The sequence below is a fragment of the Balaenoptera acutorostrata genome, chromosome 9 (genome assembly GCF_949987535.1).
Source record: "Balaenoptera acutorostrata chromosome 9, mBalAcu1.1, whole genome shotgun sequence".
Taxonomy (NCBI): Eukaryota; Metazoa; Chordata; class Mammalia; order Artiodactyla; family Balaenopteridae; genus Balaenoptera; species Balaenoptera acutorostrata.
This window is the reverse complement of record NC_080072.1, coordinates 97,636,279-97,656,437: the sequence shown is the minus strand read 5'-3', so window position 1 is coordinate 97,656,437 and position 20,159 is coordinate 97,636,279. Positions and strand designations below refer to the sequence as shown.

At 52.4% G+C, this 20,159-nt stretch overlaps 1 protein-coding gene across 19 annotated transcripts in view; it reads right to left on the bottom strand.

Moving 5' to 3' along the window:
- Positions 1-20,159, bottom strand: part of CEP164 (centrosomal protein 164) — a 72,277-nt gene that overhangs the window by 20,495 nt on the left and 31,623 nt on the right. For 12 of the 19 annotated variants that reach the window (XM_057553204.1, XM_057553203.1, XM_057553213.1 and 9 more), the window contains 9 exons: positions 19,768-19,923; positions 19,234-19,368; positions 18,498-18,575; positions 10,435-10,818; positions 9,373-9,453; positions 7,409-7,492; positions 3,322-3,407; positions 1,997-2,164; positions 987-1,133 (listed from right to left, as the gene is read on the bottom strand). In XM_057553204.1, the coding sequence (XP_057409187.1) occupies positions 987-1,133; positions 1,997-2,164; positions 3,322-3,407; positions 7,409-7,492; positions 9,373-9,453; positions 10,435-10,818; positions 18,498-18,575; positions 19,234-19,368; positions 19,768-19,923 (1,319 nt within the window). The remainder of the gene's footprint in view (positions 1-986; positions 1,134-1,996; positions 2,165-3,321; positions 3,408-7,408; positions 7,493-9,372; positions 9,454-10,434; positions 10,819-18,497; positions 18,576-19,233; positions 19,369-19,767; positions 19,924-20,159) is intronic. The other 7 variants (XM_057553220.1, XM_057553221.1, XM_057553206.1 and 4 more) reach the window with 6 other exon arrangements.

The window sequence follows — 20,159 nt, the reverse complement described above, 5'->3', positions numbered from 1 at the left end:
CAGCGATGACATGAGATTGTGCACTCACGTGCCCCGCCAGCTCTCGGTGACGCTTCCTGTGAGTAATCAGTGCATGAACCTGTCTCTGCTCAACAGTCAGCCCGAATCCTGAGGACACTTAATCCTTTTGTACTGCTCAGTTCACAGACAGGAAAAACTATATCACCCTGACACCTGTTTCTCTCTATGCAGAGAAAAGGCACGGTGGCTGCAGAGCAAGAGTCAGAAGTCGACGGCTCAGGTGACTAGAGGGCTCAGGTCCTAATTCTGCAACCGACTGGCGATGTGACTTTGGGCAAATCACTTCACCTCCCTGAACCTCAGTTTCCTTATCTCTAAAAGGGGTGAGAAAGGGGAGGAGAGCGGAAAGGTTTCTAAGTTTTAGAAGTGCTTGGTGCAACGGCACAGGTGAGCTTTGAACCCAGGCACAAAAGATATATACTGTGTACTGGATAACTCCATTCATATGAAGTTAGAGAACTGGAAAAACGAATCTATGGGACAGAAGCTAGAATAGCGGTGACCTAGGGCAGGTGGACTGAGCGGAAAGGGGCCTGAGGAAACTTTCAGGAGGGATGGAAATGTTCTGCAAATGATCTGGGTGGTTGTGATACGGTGTATATGTATGTAAACACTCACTGACTTGGACATTTCAGATGTGTGTACTTTCATGTATATAAATACCTCAGTAATTTTTTCAAAGAAAAACAGTGCCTGGTAGAGGGGAAAACACGCTTTACCAGGTTTCTGCTAATGACCCAGGAGATACCCTACCCCCTCCCCCTCGCTTCCAGCCTCGTACCCCAGGTGCTGACCAGGGGAGCCCCGGGGGCTGCACGCAGAACCAAGGGTTCGCTCACTCTCCCCCGACTCCACTCCTTGAGCCGGAACCAGAGCATCCCCTCCCCACCATCCAAGACCAGATGGGCACTGAGGCAATCCACACACAGTGGAGGACAGGGACAGACATGAAAACTGGCCCTTACACCTCTGGAGAGACTGGCAGGGTGGGGCTGACCGCCACCTTCTCCTCGGGCTCCTCGGCCTCGTCCTGCCCAGGGCCCGGCCCCTCGGCCTGGGAGCACTGCTCCTCGCCCCTCTCGTGGGCGGCAGGTGGGCTTGGGATCTCCTCCCTTGACAGCAACAAGGAAGCAACTGTGTTAAAGCCAGAGGAAGGTGAGAGGCTCCGGGTGTACCCCATTCGGGGTCAAAGGTCTGTAATGGGGACGAAGGAGGCAGCGGCCCCGGCAAGACCTGTGGTGTCCCTGTCTCAGGTTTCAGATCCCAGCTCCCCTCCCTGCCTCTTCCCGAGCAGTTTACACTGAAGGACCAGAGATCCGCGCCCCAGGTGGGATGCAGAATGGTTACGGCACCGAGGAGAAGCTCTGCACGCAGCAGGGGTTCCGTGGATACTGCTGACTAAACACGACTGCTGCCCAGCCTCCCCCAGTGACTCATTCCAACCAGATGAGCTCTAAGACCAGCGTCTTCCTCTTGCCAGGGGAACAAACTAGCACATCTACACCGGCTCTGGAGCAGGCTAGGGAGTGAAGGTCCTCTCAGCTGGCCTCAGGGAAGCCCGGGGCCCTGCACCCAGCAGGGCTCCCCACAGGCTTGCTGAGTGACTAGCGGTGGGATGGCTGCTGGGAAGGAGGGGGCTGGCAGGTGGGCACCGGGAGAAATGGCCCCCCTGGCAGGAACAGCCTAGTCCGGGGTGACAGCAGTCTCTGCCCCAGCCCCTGGCAGGAGGGCAGCTGGGTCAGAAGACATACTTCCTAGTTCCAGAGTTTCTAAGCTCCCCTAATCAGACTGTGCACCCCGACTTTAGCTGTAGGCCAAGGACGAGGAAGAGGCAGATTTCCTAACTCTCCAGCTTGTGTGAAACACTAAGCAGAAACGTCCCTTGCCGCTGCTTAGGCTGCAACCCCGCCCCCTGCTCTCCCCACCTCTCCAGGCCCGCCACGCCCACCCTGGGAGGCTTCCAGCCCACCCTTACCTCTGCAGGGGACCAGGGGGCGTGGGGCTGCCTGCAGAGCCCTCCCCAGGCTCCTCTGCCCCCTTCCGTTCCGGCTGCTCCTCCAGGGGCTGCGGAGGCCCTTCATCCGTGGTCTGGCTGTGAAGGGGACTCTGGAGCCGCTCCCCATGCAGAAGAGGAGGAGATAACCTGGGCAGAGCAGCAGAGTCAGGGCCTCCGCTCCGAGAGCAGCAGGAGAATTGGGGAGTGGAGTACGGGGACCGAGGTCCATGCCTCCTGCGGGCTGGACCCCAGCCGGGGCCCCACCTCCATGGAGAGCCCACGGAGGCCAAAGCAGCCAGAAAAGCAGGACGAAGGAACTCCCTCCAGAGCTCTCCCTTGGCCTGGACTACACTCAGCCTTCCCAGGTCCCTGGGCTGCATTTGCTTGGCCCAGGAGTGAGAGCTGGGCACGCGCACAGGCGTATGCATTCCTGCCATCACTGGGGCCGGGGAGAGAGAGAGAGAGAGAGAGAGAGAGAGAGAGAGAGGGAGGGAGGGAGGGAGGGAGGGAGGGAGAGAGAGAGGGAGAGAGAGAGAGAGAGAGAGAGAGAGAGAGAGAGTGTGTGTGTGTGTGTGTGTGTGTGTGTGTGTGTGTGTGTGTGTGTTGGGGGCGGGGGGTGGTGATGGAAGAACTGAGCAGAAAAGAAGGAGAAAAAGAGAAGCTAGACTCAAACGGTCAGACTATAGACAACGCATGAAGCTGTAGCTTCAAGTAAGAATGCTGATAGGTTTTCAAGGTCCAAAAAGTAGAATGACCACCCCCTTCCCCTTCCAGGGTGGCAGCCCTTCTCTTATCATGGGCTCAGGCCTGAGAAGCTGGAAGCTCCTGTCTCTCAATCTCTCTCTCTCTCTCTCTCTCTCTCTCTCTCACACACACACACACACACACACACACACACACACACACATAGCCACAGCCATTTCTGCTGTGGTAAGGCCTGGTAAGGTCTGAGCTGCACTACCGACCCTCTAACATGGTCCCCCGGACCTTGAGCAGGCTATCCAGACCTGGCCCACGAGCAGGGACACACAAGGCTTCATCCAATCTGATGAAAAGGACAGAGCCCTGTTCCCACAATAGTGCTATGGGCACAAAGTACCCCCATATGCTCCAGCAGTACCTCCCACTCCTGACTTGGTTTGCGTACACACACACACACACACGCAGACTTTGCAAGGCCATCCAGTCAGTTCACCATCTGCCTTCAGGCAGGAGCACACTGAGGTACGTAGACCAAAGCCAGGAATTCTGCCCAAGTCCACGCCATCCCAAAGTCCCTGAGGGTGGCCTCCCACGCACTATACCTCTCCGAGCCTCCGGACTTCTTGCTCTGCAGCTCATCTTGGCTGGACTGGCAGGCATCCTTGTCTTCTCTTCCCAACCTCTGGGCCTGTAGGCAAGTAGCAGTGGAAAGTGTATACTTTGGGGGGTTGGGGGGTCTGCACTGGGTCCTTTAATCCTCCAACTGACTCTCATGCCAGGGGGAAGCACTGCGAGGTGGCTCTTGGTGAGTGAGGACCACTCGGGATGCAGAAGAGAAGGTCGTCTACCGCACAGTGAAGGCCCTGGGGCTTTGGCTAAGCCCCCAGGCTCACAGCTGCTCCCAGGGCCAGCCTTGCTGGCCTGGGGAGGATGAGTCAGACACCAAAGCCACTGCAGGCAGAGGCAGAAGCCAGAGGCTGAAGCAGAACACCTAAGAAAAGGAACATCCTGCCTTCTGCAGCTGGAAACCCCTCACTGCCAGTTGCACAAAGCGGAGCCATCCGTGAACACCCCAGATCCACAGAGGCCCCAGACCACCAGTGCCAGTGATAATCGGGGATGCCCAAATTAAGTGAGCAGGATTGGGCACAGCAGACAAGTGCATTAAAGAGGAAGGACCCTGGAGAGATGGAGACTTGGTGAAATGACAGAGAGCTGTACTCCAGACGAGAAGGGCACTGTGTGGGCACCTGAAGGGAGGAAGACGGGGTGCTCCTTTGCTCCCCCGACACCCAGGTCCCATCAGTAGACAATGATGCCCCCTTCCTAGTCAGGGATTTTACCAGCCAGACAGTGCAAAAAAAAAAAAAAAAAAAAAAAGCCAACCCCAGATCTCATTTTAAAGCTTAGGTGTCTAGGCAAATTTAGCAAGCTGGTGAAAAAGGACTATTCTTGATACATTCACATATTTTCTGCAGGGGTGAGGTCACGTGGGTAGAGTAGGGCAGTCAGCCTGGACTCAACCCTTTGTTCTAGCACCTCCTCCACTACAAAATGGGATAGCATACCACAGCTCACAGGGCTTCTGGTGAAGATTAAATGAGATCATGTACATAAAGCCCGACTCCGGCCCAAAAGAAGGCATGCCACAAACACGAGCTCTCCTCACACCCCCTCTCCTCTTCCCCAGCCTGAGGAAAAACAAAACACAAAAGAAACCCAGCGTCGCCGATGTCAGTCCCCATCCTAGGACCTGCACTCCTTCTGTCACGCTGACAGGAGCCCTGTCTGTTCCGGGACACGAGGGTTAACAGGAGAGGTGGGGCAGGAGACGGCTCACTCCATCTTCCCCAGTAGGGCTCCGGCCGGGCTGGCACACCTCCATGCCCCCAGCCCCATGCCCCCAGCCCCCCACACCTCTCCACTGGCAGCCTGAGCCCCGGCAGCTGTGGCCGACTCTGCCATCTGGATGGGTCTGAACTACAAGCCAGCTCCCCCAAATTACATTAAAAATAGCAATGTTGCCTGGGAGTGCCTCCTGGTGCCCGCAGCAGAAGGGCTCCCTGCCAGCGCTGCCACTCCTAATCGCATCAGCCGGGCAGAGCCCGCAGACAATGGCGGGGCGGGCCGCCCTTCTCCCACCCCACCGCTTTCCCTTCCAGAGCTCAACTCACAACTCGTCTTCCCTACAATTCACAACAAGCTCAGCAGACAGCTCCCCCTCTCTCTTTTCAAGGAAAAACAAAAACAAAAACAATCACACAGGCCAGTCTATTTCACAAACTAAAATATAAGACGGGTAACAAAGTGCAGTGATTGTAATAAATATCGGGGGACTGAGCCCTGAATCAGAAAGGACAAGCTACAGACAAGGCCTGTCTATTTCCTTCTTATTTCACCTTCCGTATTTCTGCTAGAAACTCAACTAGCCCCCAGCTAGAGAATAAGGGACACCTTGGGTAAGTACCCAGACAGAGGTCCTTTGAGCAGAGTTTTTACCTGCTCCCTAGACATTTTTGCCCCAGAAAGGGAGTCAAAGGAACCAGACAAAGAAATCAGGCATATCGGCACTCTTCAGAAAGGGGAGACACAAGCACACTCTAAGCCTCCGGCCTAAGACTGCTCAAGACACCACTTCCCCAACCTAAACTCAGCTCCGGGGTTTTGGTTTTTCTTTATCATGCAGTCCTCAGTTTAATAAATCCCAGTAAGTCACAGCGCATTCATAAAGCAGAATGCTATGCAACCAATAAAAGGAGTAGGGCAGATCTGAAATAGCATAGAAATAAGTTAAGGGTCTATTCTCGAATTTGAACAGCATATTGCCAAGCAGTTTTTATAGCACAGTTCCAATTTCTGTGGGGAAAAAAAAGATTAACAAATAGAAAATAAATACATGCTTATATGTGTACAGAAAATTTTCTGGAAAGGCAGATGAAAAATGTTAATGGAAGCTAACAGTCCCGACCTGCGGGAGGGAGTAAGGCTGCAGGAAGCAGAAGACTTTGACCTTCTGTATTATTTGAAATAATTGTATGGTCATTTTTTGTAACCTATTAAAAAATTCATCATGTTTGTAATTCATTATAATCATTATCTTGACCGTGGTGGTGATTTGAAAGGTGTATACATATGGTAAAACTTATCAAATGGTACCATTTATACATGTCCAGTTTATTTATGTCAATTAGATCTCAATAAAGATGCATCAAAAATGTTTAAGTGAACAAAAATTAATTTAGCTCAGTTCTAAGCCTCTGCACTGGCCCTGGCCTTGGGAGAGATCCAGAGAATATGGAAAATGGACAAGTGCCCCCCCGGAAAGACAGAGGGGACTGTACCTATGGTTCTATCCGTCCCACAAAGAGGCTGTTTCTTGTCCCTCCAGCTCCACCTCCCTGCTCAGCCCCTCCACGCCCTGAAGTGAGAGGCGGACACAATCTCGCAAGGGGCTCCACGCGGTCAGCCGACCTGAGCACCCAGCACTGCTCTACACTGGTCATGAGATACAGCTTATGGCCCCCTCTGCCAGGGCGGCTGCCTCAGAGGGTGCCTCCTGAGAACCAAATGCAAGCCAGGCCCTGCTACTGCTTTATACCAAGTGGCATGGCCCAAAAAGAGGCTGCTCGCCTCATGAGGTCTTAGGCAGGACCTAGAAATCTGCCTTTTTTAAAGCCCCCCAAGTGTTCTAATACTGGCCAGATTTTGGAGACAGAGCAATGGAAATTCACCTTGCCCGGCCAACTCAGTAAGGTGCCTCACAAATCACCTGCTCCAAACCCTTCCTGACAAACACCACCTGGCCTTGCCTGTGCCTTTAAAGACCTCCAGTGCTGCAAACGGTGGGGACCAAGGTCCAGCAGAACCAAGAAGGACACGTCAGGCACAAACGCAATCGACCTTGTAACTCTATCCTGTCTCAGGACTCGCTTCACTAAGGGCACCCAGGCCTGATTCACATTGAATACCTTGTTTGTTTCACCCAAACCAGATGCCCGCTCAAACTTGCAAAGACCACATGTCAGAATCTCTCTCCTCTCAACAACCCTACAGAGGAGGCAAAAATGATCTTGGCTTCAAGCTCCTTAAGGACAGGGTCTGTGTCTGAGCTTACATCTGGCAGGGGAGACAAAGAACCATAAAACAAAAGAAGCAGCACGAAGGGAAGCAAAGGGAAGGGACGATAAATCGTGCTTGGAGGAGGTGACGTCAGAGGTGGACCTCCAAGACCAAGAAAGAGCTTGCCGGGACAGAAGGAAAAGCAGCCCAGCAGGCAGAGTGGTGAAGGAGGTGGACGGTGCGGCCCCAGGGGAATGGCGAGTGGTGGGCACAGCCGGGGCACGGGAGGTGGGCTGAGAATGAGGCTGCAGAGGTTGGATGGGCCAGGTTGGGAGGTGCCTTGAAACCCACAAACTACACAGTGCTTTGCCACGGGAGCAAGTGGTCGGCCCTCAGCTGCTAAGTGACTGGATAAACAGATAAATATACGGGGGTGGAGGACACGGAATGACTTAATTCACGGCAGCAACAGAGCATGTATGTCGGAAGCCCCATCACAGGCACAGTCAGGGCCTTGCCTTAAGGAATCAGGAGGGAGAGAACTCCCAGAAATGCACCCTGGGATGGGCAGGACTCAGCTCTTGATTATCTTCCAAAGTGAGGCTCCAGCCCAGCCCTAGAGAGACTCACCTCCCAGCGGGCTCCATCCAGGACAGAGGAGAGCATGTCCACATCCAGCAGGTGCTCCGAGATCCGGCTGTGGAAACCGAAGTCCTGGAGATGGCAGAGACGGGGAGGTCAGCTCTCCTCTGTCATGCTCAGCGCCCACCAGGGATACAGGGCCTCTCCTCCACCCCCACCTTCCAGAAAGACGCCTACTACAGGCCAGGCACTGTACCAAGCACTCCGACAGCTACTCATTAATCTCACCTTCAAAATTAACACTGCGACTGCATGGAAAGGTATGTGGCAAAGCAAGTACGGTAAACTGTTCACTGCAGACTCTAGGTGGTGAGTATGAGGCTATTCGCTGTAAAAGTCTTTTAATTTTTCAGTATATTTGAAATTTTTCATAATCAAATTACAGGGAAAAAAGTAACCCTATGAGACTGATCCTCTTATTCTTATCTCATGGAGGAAGCAGTTTGAGAGTCCAAGTAATTTGTCCAAGGTCACGCATCTGGTAAGCAATAGGGCTGGGGGTCAGAAGTGCCCTGGGCCGACTCCAAAGCCCAAGCTCTTTGTGTGACATGTGCTGCAAAGCATGTCACTTTCCAGCTGTCTCTCCCTCCTGGTGCCCAACCAGGAGGCCAAAGTGCCCAGAAGCCCTATGGGCAGCTTGGACACCAGGGCCTGCCAGGCTCCACCCAGCTGGTTCCTTCCCCTTCCCATACAGGTGTCCCTCTGGACAATGGGGATGAATTAGCGCCACTTCCTCCACCAGCTTCTCTTTGGGACGGGCAGCAAGTGCCCACACAGGTGCCAGCTCCCCGCTGCCCTTTGGCTGCCGCAGAGCCACGAGCCCGCCCCCTCCGAGCCCAAGATCCCCACTGGGCTAGGTGACGGACGGCTACCTGACAGCACGCTAACAGGGACAGTTCTGTCATCAGCCCTGATAAATGGCAGGATGCCCAGCCAAGGTCTGGTCCTGCTGTCTGGGGCTTCCTCCACCCGCTCCCATAGAGAAGAAAAATGCCGATGGGCAGCCCGTTTCTCCACACAGTGACTCCTTTAGCAGGGCCAGGGCCCTTGCTTCAGAGAGTTCTGTGACACGGTGATTCTTCATGACGGCTTTTGCCAACAAGGACTTTGCCTCCCATTCCTAGCTTGTGGGTTTTCTTTGCTGATGACATTTTCCTTTCAGCGTGAGTTCTACTCCACTCAGTGCAGCTGCCATCTGGCTCCTAAGCCTGTGGCTCAGTGAGGGGCTTGAGCACACAGCCTCCTGATTCCTCTGCACCCCCTCGTATCATTACTGTTCATCCCTGACCCTCTCCCACTAATCCCTTCCCTTTGATCTGTCTCCTCCAAACAGATGGAGCGTGGTTTCTGGAAAAAGTGCTCTGCCAAAAAGCACCCCGAACTCCTCCCCACAGATACAAACCTGGCAAGTGAAGCCAGGCTACAGCAGGCTGGGTGGAAGGACTGGGACAAAGAAACCATGCATGTTGGCATTCCAGGACGAAGTCTTAACTTTGGAAATGATACCACACCACAGCATCCTTCCTGGTCAGAGCCTGAGAGCCTGAGGACTGGTCCTCACCGTGGCTCGGTGATTCCATAAACACACACACACACAGTCTCTAACCTCCTAGGTTCACGTAATGCTCCTGCTAGAGCCCAGAGGCAATGATCTCATATGATCTCACAGGCAATTCACACAGAAGTAATAGTAATAACAGCTATGTTTGTTTAATGTTTATATGCTAATGTTTTATACTCTTTACCCCACTTTCTTCTCACAACAAACCTATAAAGTAGGTAGTGTTATCCTCAGTACGTAGGGCTGAGAAAATGGAGCTAGACAAGACCCAAGTTTGAGTCCTAACTTCCCCGCTTACAAGCTGTGAGATGCTCAGCAAATCACTTAAACACAGGACCTCGGAAACCCACGCTCTTCACCACCACTCTGCTGCCCCCCATCTCAGACTCACCAGGCCAAGAAAGGACTTGGGGTCAGAAGCAGTGGAGTCTGAGGGCTGTAGTTCCTTCATGTGTTCACTGATCTCCGACCCCTGGGGAGACAGACCCACAGAGGAGTCACCGGAGCAGAGGACAGAGGGTCGTGCTGACTCTCCACGGTGCCAACACAGGGCTGAACCCAAACCAAAAGCCACCTCTTCTGGAAAACCTGAAAGAGGCCTGTGGACCCTCCCATTCTCTCTGGACCCCTGCCCCCGGCCCACTCAGGCTGGGCAGCCCCGCTGAGTATGGGCAACACTCTTTACACTTGGAAGGAGGGCCAAGTGAAGCAGAGTGGGAGATGGTTAGAAAGTCGGCAGTGGGGAAGTTTGATGCGATCCTAGGAAAACAGAATGAGAGTATCTTTTCCAGGAAGTAGCTAAAAGCTCTTTAAATGAATTCCCTCACCATCCACCAGGAGGAAGGGCGGGACTAAGGGCTGGAAAATAAAGATGCCAAATGCTCTCACAACTGGGTCCTACTTCTATCCATCCGGGTCACTGGCCTGATCTTACCAAGCAAGACTCCCGCGTCTTGGGTTGTTCAAAGGAGCCAGAGAGACCAATGAAGAGTCTTCTTGTAACCTAACTGACCAATGCCGGGGCAGGACACTCCCAAACGTCCCCCCACTCCCCTCAGCTGGCTCCTCCCTCTGAAGGAACACAGGCTGCAACCATGACTGACCCCAAACTGATGTCAAGAGGTAGGAGGGGGAGGCAGGAAATGGCAAGAGGAAGTAAGTGGGAGACCAGAGGAACAGGAATATCCCAGGAGGTGCCAACGGAAAAGCAAATTTCTGCTCTGAATTTCTAGTGCCAGCAGGTTTGGAGTTTCATTCAGGATTTTACTGCCTGCTGGGTCTGGGCATATTTGTCACAATTAAGGGTTCTGGCTGATGTTGACGGCCCATTGCCGGGCCTGCAAATGCAGCTCCTGACTCAGTAATAAAGATGAAGGGAGAGGAACGGGCACAGGGCACGAGAGAGCAGCAGAGGGCTGCAGCCAGCAACTGCCCGTGGGACAAAGTGACTTACTTCGCTCGCCTCTGATCTGCTCTCTTTCGGGACGGAAGCCTCCTTCTTTGGCTCCTTTGCTGCCTCTTCCTTCCGGGAACCCTCCTCTCTTGCATCCACCGGGTCCTCTGGTGCCTCTTTTTTGTTGGCTTTGGCAGGCTGATCGCCCGTGGAGTCGCCCCCGGGGTCCGCCACACTCCTGGACATCCCGGGATCATTCTTATCGTTCTTTTCTTTTTCTGGGAGCCAACTTGCCCCTCTTCCCTGTTGCCCTTGGCCATCGGCACTGCTCAGGCTGCTATCTGCACCTTGGCTGAAGAGCTTGCCAGGCGTAGGGGGGCTGGCAGCACCGGAATCCAGAGAAATGTCCTTCTTCTCCTCTGGCTGGCTTGTTCTTGGAGATTCCTAGGGAGCAGAAGACCGTGTCAGAAAGGAAGACGTCAGGAATTAATAAAAGGGTTTAGAGACTTGTTACAAGACGGAGCTGCCATTCCATGACGCCTACAGTTCTGAAACCAATGGCTATCCCACACCTCAAAAGCTTCTAAAAACACAGATGCCTGGCTCCAGCCCAGCTCCACTGACTCTGAAATTCTATGGTGATCTGAATACACCCAACCTGACCCCTGTCCACTGAGGAGCTTGGAATCCCGTGCACTGCACTATACAACTCTGTCACCACCCATCACATTCTCGAGTAATAAATCTGGCTCATTCCAGCCCCATTGGCCAAACCATAAGATGGCAGGCTCAGAAGTCAATATTTGTTTACGATGATGATGACGGAGAACCGCATGAGAGAAAAGTACCAAAGTCTAGAGTTTTCATTTTTAAAAGGCAGCAGGGAAGAAGTTTCAGGAGGGTACCCTTCTTGCATAGCAATGAGGGTAGCTCTCTCCCTATAGCCTCCCCCTTAGGGAGGCTGCATAAGCAGCCCTGGAGCCAGGATCCTCTGTCGGAGGACCATCAAGTGAGTCCTCTGGGCAGCAAGTGCCAGATGGGGTGAGGTGTGTAGAAGACTGATTGGGGGAAATGCCCATGAGGATACGGGAGGTGGGGAGAGGCTTGGGAACACAGGTCTGAGACGTGTGACAGGGGAGAGGGAAGGAGGGGGCTTGAGTAGGAGAGCCTCAGGCCACAGCACAGTTCTGAAAGGGTCTCAGCCCCATGGACAGTCCTGCAGCCGTCGGGCAGAAATGGCCCTGCTCCGGGGCCCGTTGCACCCCATCGATTCCATCAACAAGCCCGGCCTTGGCACGAGCCGGGGTGGATCAAAGTTTCAACAGCTGCAGGCCGTTAATCCCCAAAGGTCCCCTCTGCAGGGTCTCTTGAAAGGAGATGGGAGCAGTGCACCCCTACAGCTGCCCACCCTGCTCCTCGCTCACAAACCCCATGGTAAAGACCAGGAAAATCCTTTAGAGCTACCACAAGAGAAAAAGGAACTCCTCCCTTGGAAATACAGCCAGCGATCTCTCCTAGGCTCAAGCAGAGAAGCCTTCTTCCCAGAAAACATCTGTGCTAAACTTGGGCTGCCAGCGTGAACAACTTCTTGGCAGGGATTTTTGAGACTTCCTGAAGCCTGACCCTGGACACTCCAACAAGAAGCATGATGACTAGAGTCCAGAGGGCCAAGGAAAAGCCCCAAACACGCCATTCACCCATGCTGTCTGCCTGTTAAAGGATCCGCGGAACCCAAAGCCATGACCGTCCACTGCAGGTCTGGCAGCCGACTGACAAGCCCACCCAAACTTTCCAAGGATGGTGAAGAGAGGCAGGAAAGCAGAGCACTTCAGAGCCTGACTTCGGAGATAGGACACCCAGGTTCAAATCTTGGCTCCGTGCTTACAGGGACCCTAGGCAAACTGTTTAACTTTTCTGGGCCTCAGTTTCTTCCTCTAAAATACGGGGGTATAGTAGGGCCTATCTCATAGGATTGTTGGGAAGATTAAATAAGTTAACACTCATTGAGTGAGCAAAGAACAGAGAACTGCACCTGGCACACCGTAAGCGCTCCATAAACGCTAACTCATGTTTTATGATGAGACCCACAGGTTCATTCACCGAGCACCTTCTATGAGCCAAACCCCACCGTGGCGACCTGAATAGGAAGATAGATCCTGCCCTCAAGGAATTCAGCTGAGAATGGAGAAAAGTGAAACATCCCAGGTGGCCCCGGCTATGAGCCTTTACTGCCCAAAGCAAAGGGCACCGGACACGGTGGTGACGCTGTGGTCAGCGCCACGCCTGTCCCAGGGAGAAAAGCAGAGGCTGAACAGAGAAGGGGTGGGCTTCCCTCATGCCCTGGCAGCACAAAGGCAGGGTGCCCTCCGGTGCTGCCCCCCCTCCTGACACGCTAACTGTAGTGTGGAGGAAGCCTTCACAGTCACTGGGTGCAGAGGGGCCAGGATGAGCTCCTCCTCTTTGAGAGACATCTTCAGGGTGAGGCCAGGCCTCCTCACCTCGGTGTCCCCACAGCAGCCGGCTCTCAGCAGTGGCCAGCACGCAATGACCGGTCTGTGGGGCTCCTGGACGCCAAGAAGGATGTGGGAGTGTCTCGGGGGGAGTGAGGGGGTCTGACTCAGCAAGCACAGCCAAGCCACCCAGGCCGTGCTCATCTCATGATGAAAGAAAGGCAACAGACCTTGGATTAGGGGACAGAGGAGGTGTCGGACCACCAGTTCACATCTCCTCACACGGCTCACAGCCCTTCTCACCCAGCCCAGCCCTGCTTGCTCCTCCGAGGTCTTCTCCAGACACACACATCCTGCCTGTGAACAAACATTTCCCTGCTCTGCCATGCGCGTTCTTAATACACACACAATCTACCCTGACAAGCTCCCACTGGTCCTCACAGCATTGCCTCTTCCAGGAAGCCTTCCTGAGATCAGCCTTTCTCATCCTCTTTCACAACAACTACTGTCTTATAACTGCTGACTTCCTTGCCTGTTGCCCTCACCAAATCAGCTCCCTATTATCCTCAGTGTCTAGTTTTTGGCACATAACAGGTGCTCCGTCAATGCTTGTTGACTGAATATTAAAAATGATTAAGTGGGTCAATGCAGATATAGGAGTTCCTACTCTGTAAAATGGAGGTGTGATATCTATTTTACACAATTATACAGGGATTAGACTAGTATTTGTTATAGTGCTTATGAAATGGAAAATAGCTAAACAAATGTTAACTATTAACATTCAAGACGACAGAAAAACAAGTAACCTATCAAAAATCAGAGGACACCAGACCCAGGGGGAGATTCCCATTCTTACACATGAGAGAATATGGCCAGACCACAGAATGTCAGGCCCAGGCTATGCCACTCTCAAGCTAAAATTCTTCAAAAGAAGAATGTTCCATGGAGCTTATCCTATTCTGTCTACGTAAATAGTAAAATATTAAAACATGGCTAACATGAAAGTAAGTGAACTTGCATTCCCTGCGCCCACATCAACTAACTGCAATGACAGGACAGCCAGGGGGACGTCTTCAGGGGAAGGACAGCAGGGGGAGACTAGGCATTTGTTGTGGATTATCCACAAATGGATGAATGAGAGCTGAGTGTCTGGGAAACCCAGCTGACTCCACGCTCCTCTCCTTTAACTCAGGCCCTGCCCCTCATTCCATCGCGGGGCCCACGGCCTGAGGCCCGGCCCAGGACGCACACCCAGGCCCCTGCGCACAGCCTCCTGCGCCGCTGTTCGGCAGGGTACCCGGGGGACATACCCACAGCACGGCTCTGCTCTCAGCTCAACCGTGCTCACACTCCTTCTGTCTCCTCCTGTCACAGCCCCAGGTCCTTGAGTATAAGGCAAATTCCTGCTGTTTTTTTCCAAAAAGACTTTGCCATCTGCATGAAGGGGGGTGGGTGCAGGAGAGTGCCTGTACGAACTATTTCATGAATATTTAACATAACCCCCAAAAGCTATGAGGTCTCCCATGCTGCAATCCCCCTCCTGCGGTCCAGAGCACAAAGGCAGGGGCCCTACAATCCACACGGCTCAGGAGGGCGGGAGTGGGAGACAGGGGAGCTGAACACCATGTCCTTGCATTGATCCCGTTCTGGGGAGACCCCTCCCCCCCGCAAGCCAAACATCAGTCGGTTTATTTTCCATGTCTCATTCCCACCCAGTCGGTCTCAGTTCTTTGCACTGCTCCCCGGTGTTGTTAGCGCTTTCCAATCACACTGACATCATCCTGTTATTTCTAAGCCCAGCTCCCTCCCTCCCCTTTGATCTGCTGATGGTCTTTTCACCAGCGCTACAAGGCCATCTGCTGCCTGCTCACCTACCCTTCAGCCTCCCCTCTTTCACTCCCATCCATTCTCAGTGTCTGTTCCAGGAACGTATCCCTTTTGATTCTGTAATAGACTAGAAACGGGTTTAAGTTGAAGGCAAGAGAGGAGGGGGAAGGAGACGGAGAGAGAGAGAGAGAGAAAGAGAGAGGCATTCTTGCCATCCTACTGCCCTCTCATGGAATCATGAGCAAAGTGATTGTTGACAGCGAAACAGGGTAAAACAAACCACAGAATAAGCTCTCCATCTCAGGCAGCCGTCTCCATCTCAGGCTGCCGGGGCTGCCCAGGAGCGGGAAGAGGTGGGCAGCTCAAAGGACCCAAGGTCTATAAACTCGGACAAAAGCCATTTTAAAGGGCACGGTAAGCAGAGGCAGCTTTGTCTGTCCTAAAACCCCCGTTCATCCCCACCACTAACCTTCCCCACCAGGAAAAGCCCCAGTTCCTGCCTGAGGTTAGAACACAGGAACCCAACACTCCATGTGGCAAAAAGAACTAAATCTGCCGGGATGCTAGAGATGGGGCGGGGGGAGGGAGTGTATTTAACACCTCCCACTTCAGACATTTCTCCCCGTCACACTGGGTTGCCTATTTATATTAAAGAGGTTATAAAAAATACATTTAAAAGCTCCCACTCCCCCAAAGAAGCATATAAAGATCAGAAGGGAAGCTTTTAAAAATCCAGGACATGTCAAAGAAGAAAATCCCTTTTTTTGTTGACATTTGTAAACTATTATAAAGGAAAAATTAACTAGCCCAAGTCAAAGCACATTATGATTGATCCACATCGGGATCTTCAATCCACCAGCTGACGCAGGGATCCAGTGTCCACTCTACCCAGGACCTGGGAAAGCCCAGAGAAGAAAAAAGCACAACACGACCTGCCAGGATACCCTCCGGTCCCAGCATGGCTCATTCATTCACGCACCTATTCATCCACTCAATCGCTCAGCAAAACATACCCACGCACTTCCTAAGTTCCAGGGAGCAGGCCAGGTTCCAGACACACAGACACGAACAGGGCAGAATCCCTACTCTCAATTTGCTCAGTCTTGTGGAGACTGCCCTCTTTCTCCAAAGGCCAGCGAGTCCTCCTGACACTTCATTCCTACTCACGGACACCCTTCCAGGCTCAAAACCTGAGCTGATTCCATCAGCATCATAAGGTCTTAATGGCAGATGAGAAGAAATAAAGTTATCATTTCAGGGAACCAAAAACAGAAGGCTTTGGATTTAATGCCAACAGACCAGGCCCCATTCAGAAGGAAGTGTCAAAGCAGAGCCAGATCAGGTTGATGACACTCAGAAAATGTGTCACGTGGCAGAAAGCATCAAAGTCACAATCAAAACATATCTGACTGGGCAGAGCCAAAAACGGGGACAGTTTCTGAGGCTACAGAGTGAGTCTAAGTATAACATGGGGCCTGCCCAATGGCTAGAGCTGGGTCAGCTGGGAGAGCCCACCTACACCTGGGTGTCAGCCAGCATCCTCAACCTCAGCCACCCTGGGACCTTCCCCCTGGCTCTCAAGGTGAGCTGAAGACCAAGAAGTAAGAGTCAGAAACAATAAGACCGTGAAAAGGGATGATAAGGACATAATAATAAAAGATAATAAGGAAACATTTAAATCCATGAAACAGGCACTGTTGTTTCACTGGTCAGTTTTGTGGTCATTCTAATAAATGTGAGTGATCTCTTTCAGCTCAAAGTCTTTAAAAGAATTTTCTATTTTGTGAAAAGTTTAACTGACCTTGCAATCAATATTTCAATGTCTGGGGAAATCTGAGTTGTTGACTTCATGATTTATTGGTTGTGTGAATACTTTGGACATATTTAGAGAAAGCTTAATTGTTAGAAATTAATAAATTAGACAGTAGACCAAGAACAGATAGTAGGGAATGTTCTTTTTCAAGTAGAAGAATGTACTGGGGTTTTTTAGTTATTACGACGACATGATGAGTTTCAGGTTTTGTTTGTTTGTTTGAAAGAACATTCTGGGACTTCCCTGGTGGCGCAGTGGTTAAGAATCCACCTGCCAATGCAGGGGACACGGGTTCGAGCCCTGGTCCCGGAAGATCCCACATGCCATGGAGCAACTAAGCCCGTGTGCCACAACTACTGAGCCTGCGCTCTAAAGCCCGCGAGCCACAACTACTGAGCCCGCGTGCCGCAGCTACTGAATCCCATGCACCTAGAGCCTGTGCTCTGCAACAAGAGAAGCCACCACAATGAGAAGCCCGCGCATCGCAACCAAGAGTAGCCCCCGCACACCGCAACTAGAGAAAGCCCGCGCACAGCAACAAAGGCCCAACCGAGCCAAAAATGGAAGGGAGGAAGGGAGGGAGGGAGGGAGGGAGGAAGGAAGGAAGGAAGGAAGGAAGAACGTTCTGGTAGGAGTGGAGGACAGACCAGGGAAAGAGATGAGAAGCAACAGGACTGCTGGGGGGACATTCCGGAAGCTAGTCCCATCCATATTCTGCATTTCCCAGGCCTCGTGCCTTTGCTCAAGCTGTTCACCTGCTTAAAACATCCCTTCCACCCCCACGTCTAAAACTTCCCTACTCTTCAAGACCGGGGTCAAATGTTGCCTCTTCCAAGTTCTCCCTCATCTCTGGGCAGGTAATTTCTCTGCCCTCAGAACTCCTCCAAAGAGTGTACCTGTGCCCGAGCTCTTTACACACCTGGCCCTGCTTTACAGGTTCCTAAATATTCATTTATTCAACATGTACTAAGCGCTCACTAAGCACAGAGTGCCCAGCATCCTTCCTCTCCAACTGCACACTCCCAGAGGCCCGCCCAGGCCACTCCTCACCAGTGCTGGGATCGACCACAGCACAGCTGCCGCCACACAGCCAGCATTCGACAAATGCTAAGCATCTGGACGGCGTTACACCTCTGTTCAAAACCTCCCATGGCTCCCGATGCCGGTGTAACCCAGTCCCAACTTCTCAGCTGGCACTCAGGTCCTCCACGACCCAGCGCGACCTACCTCCGCAGCCCCACTCCCCACTCCTCTCCCACACGCGCCCTGGGCTCCAGGCAAAGGAGACACCCTCGTGCTCCGCTCCTGCTTCTGCCTGTGTGGTGCCCTGCAGCTGGAGCTCTCCGTCTCCACTCGCCTCTGCTCGCCCGGTCCCGCCCACCGTCCTTCCTGGCTCACCTCACATGTCAGATTCTCAACAAGGCCTTCCAAACGGACAGGAGACCCCGACTTCTCCCCACCCACAACACTGGGTTTTACCACCCCGACGGCCGCGCTGCATTCCACTCCGAGCCCCAGCTACGTAAGTCTCTCTTTAATGAGACTGTAAACTCTTTGAGGGCAGGGATCACAGCTAACTGAGGCGTGTGTGGCCAATAGCACCTAGCAAAGTGCCTCATGTAGAAACATTCAATAAACGGTGGTTACCTGAGAAATGAGTGAATGGATGAATTCCTTTCCCCGCTTGTGCTTCCCCAAACCCCAGAAATCCCATCTGGACAGGACTGGGACAAAATGGTACTCTTTCCAAATAAGTCTCCCACAAGGAGGAAGGCTTAAGAAGGAAGGAGGGGGACTTCCCTGGTGGTCCAGTGGCTGAGACTGCGCACTCCCAATGCAGGGGGCCTGGGTTCGATCCCTGGGTCAGGGAACTAGATCCTGCATGCTGCAACTAAAGATCCCACATGCCGCAACCAAGACCGGGCACAGCCAAATAAATAAATAAATAATTTAAAAAAAAAAAAAAAAAAAAAGAAAGGAAGGAGGGACCTGCCAGGCTGAGGCATCTGCCTGCCGGGGCTTCAGGCTCTTACCTCATACTCGAAGTCACCCCCCAGTGCCCTGATGTCCAGGTGCAGGTTCTTAAGAAGCTCACTTGAGCTTCGGACACTCTGAAAATGAAAATGATGGCAAGGAAACTGGTCAGCCCAGGGGGCCGAGAAGCTCCTCACTCGTTATACTTTCTGGGTCAGACCCAGCAGGTATACAGACTGAGCAAGGAATGAAGCTGCGGGCTGGAAAATCATTTTCACTTATTTTCAAAGTAGCACAGAGGTTAGCCAAAAGGTAAAGACAGCTCAACTATCCACCAGCAGATGAACGGCTAAGCAAAATATGGTATATTCATACAATGGTATATTATCCGGTCACATGTGCTACAACACGGATGAACCTTGAAAACATTATGCTACATGAAAGAAGCCAGACATAAAAGGACAAAGACAGTATGACTCCACTTATATGAAATATCTAGAATAGGCAAATTCATAGAGACAGAGAGCAGATCAGGGACTGGCGAGAGGGGAGGATGCAGAGCTTTGTTTAAAGGGTACAGAGTTTCTCTGGGATTATGAACAAGCTCCGGAGATGGATAGTGGTGACGACTGTACAACATCGTGAAGGTAGTTAAGGTCACTGAATTGTACGCTTAAAAGTGGTTAAAATGATAATTATGGTATACATATCTGACCACAACTTAAAAAAAAAAAAAATTTTTTTTTTTTTCATAGCACAGAGGGTTTCCAGGCCAAGAAAAGGATTCCTTCTTACCTGGTTGTCACTCTCCACCTCATCCTCCTCATTGGTCTCCTCTCCTAAAGCCAAGAGGCTGAGAGCATTCTTGTCCTCATGGATGGAGCCCAGGAGACCCTTTGTATAAGCAGAAGTCTTGAGACCCTGTGAAGGCTCCAAAATAGAGAAGGAAAGCCAAGGCACTTACGGGGAAGACCCTCAGATTGCCTTGTCCTCTCTCTTTCTGTTTAGATGGCTCCCAGAGCAAGCCCACCACCTCCAGGAAGTTGACCCCAGCAGCTCCGGCTCATACTCATCCCTCCCTGTCCAACTCCTGCTGCCCTGGCTGCAGTGACTAGGAAATCACCACTGCAGCCCCTATGCCCTGGGTCCATCCTCCACCGCCCAGAGCCCAGGTTCAGCATCCTCCAGGTGTGACTCACCTTCCCCACTAGATTATGAGCATTAAGGACTCAGCCCGTGCCCTCTATCTCTCATCCACGGGTCATGGGTCCTAGCATGGAACATGGAGGCCCCACGGTAACTACACCGAACACAAGAAAAAGCATTTACCAGTGAGAGTTCTCCATGCTGACCAGACTCCGCCGAGCTCCCCAGGCTCACACTTTGAGATCCACGCAGAGCAGAGGGCGGGGCGTCCACCAGGCCCCTTAACGGGGCCAGACCCCCGAGAGGGATGTGGACGGGGGCTAACGAGGAGCCCAGGGCCTGGGCAACAGAAAACATCCTGTTACAAACCCAAGAATCCACGGGGCTCTGAGAGTGTGGAGATGGATATAAAAATAAAACATCTAAATCCTGCCCGCTCAAATTTAAACCGCCTCCGTTCAGAGGCTGCTAATGAAACACAACATCCAGAAATTACCATTGTGCCAGCCGTGTGAGAATCACGGGCTGGTTTCCTGATTCTCGTAAGTCTGTGCCTATCTCTCAGCAAATGGTTC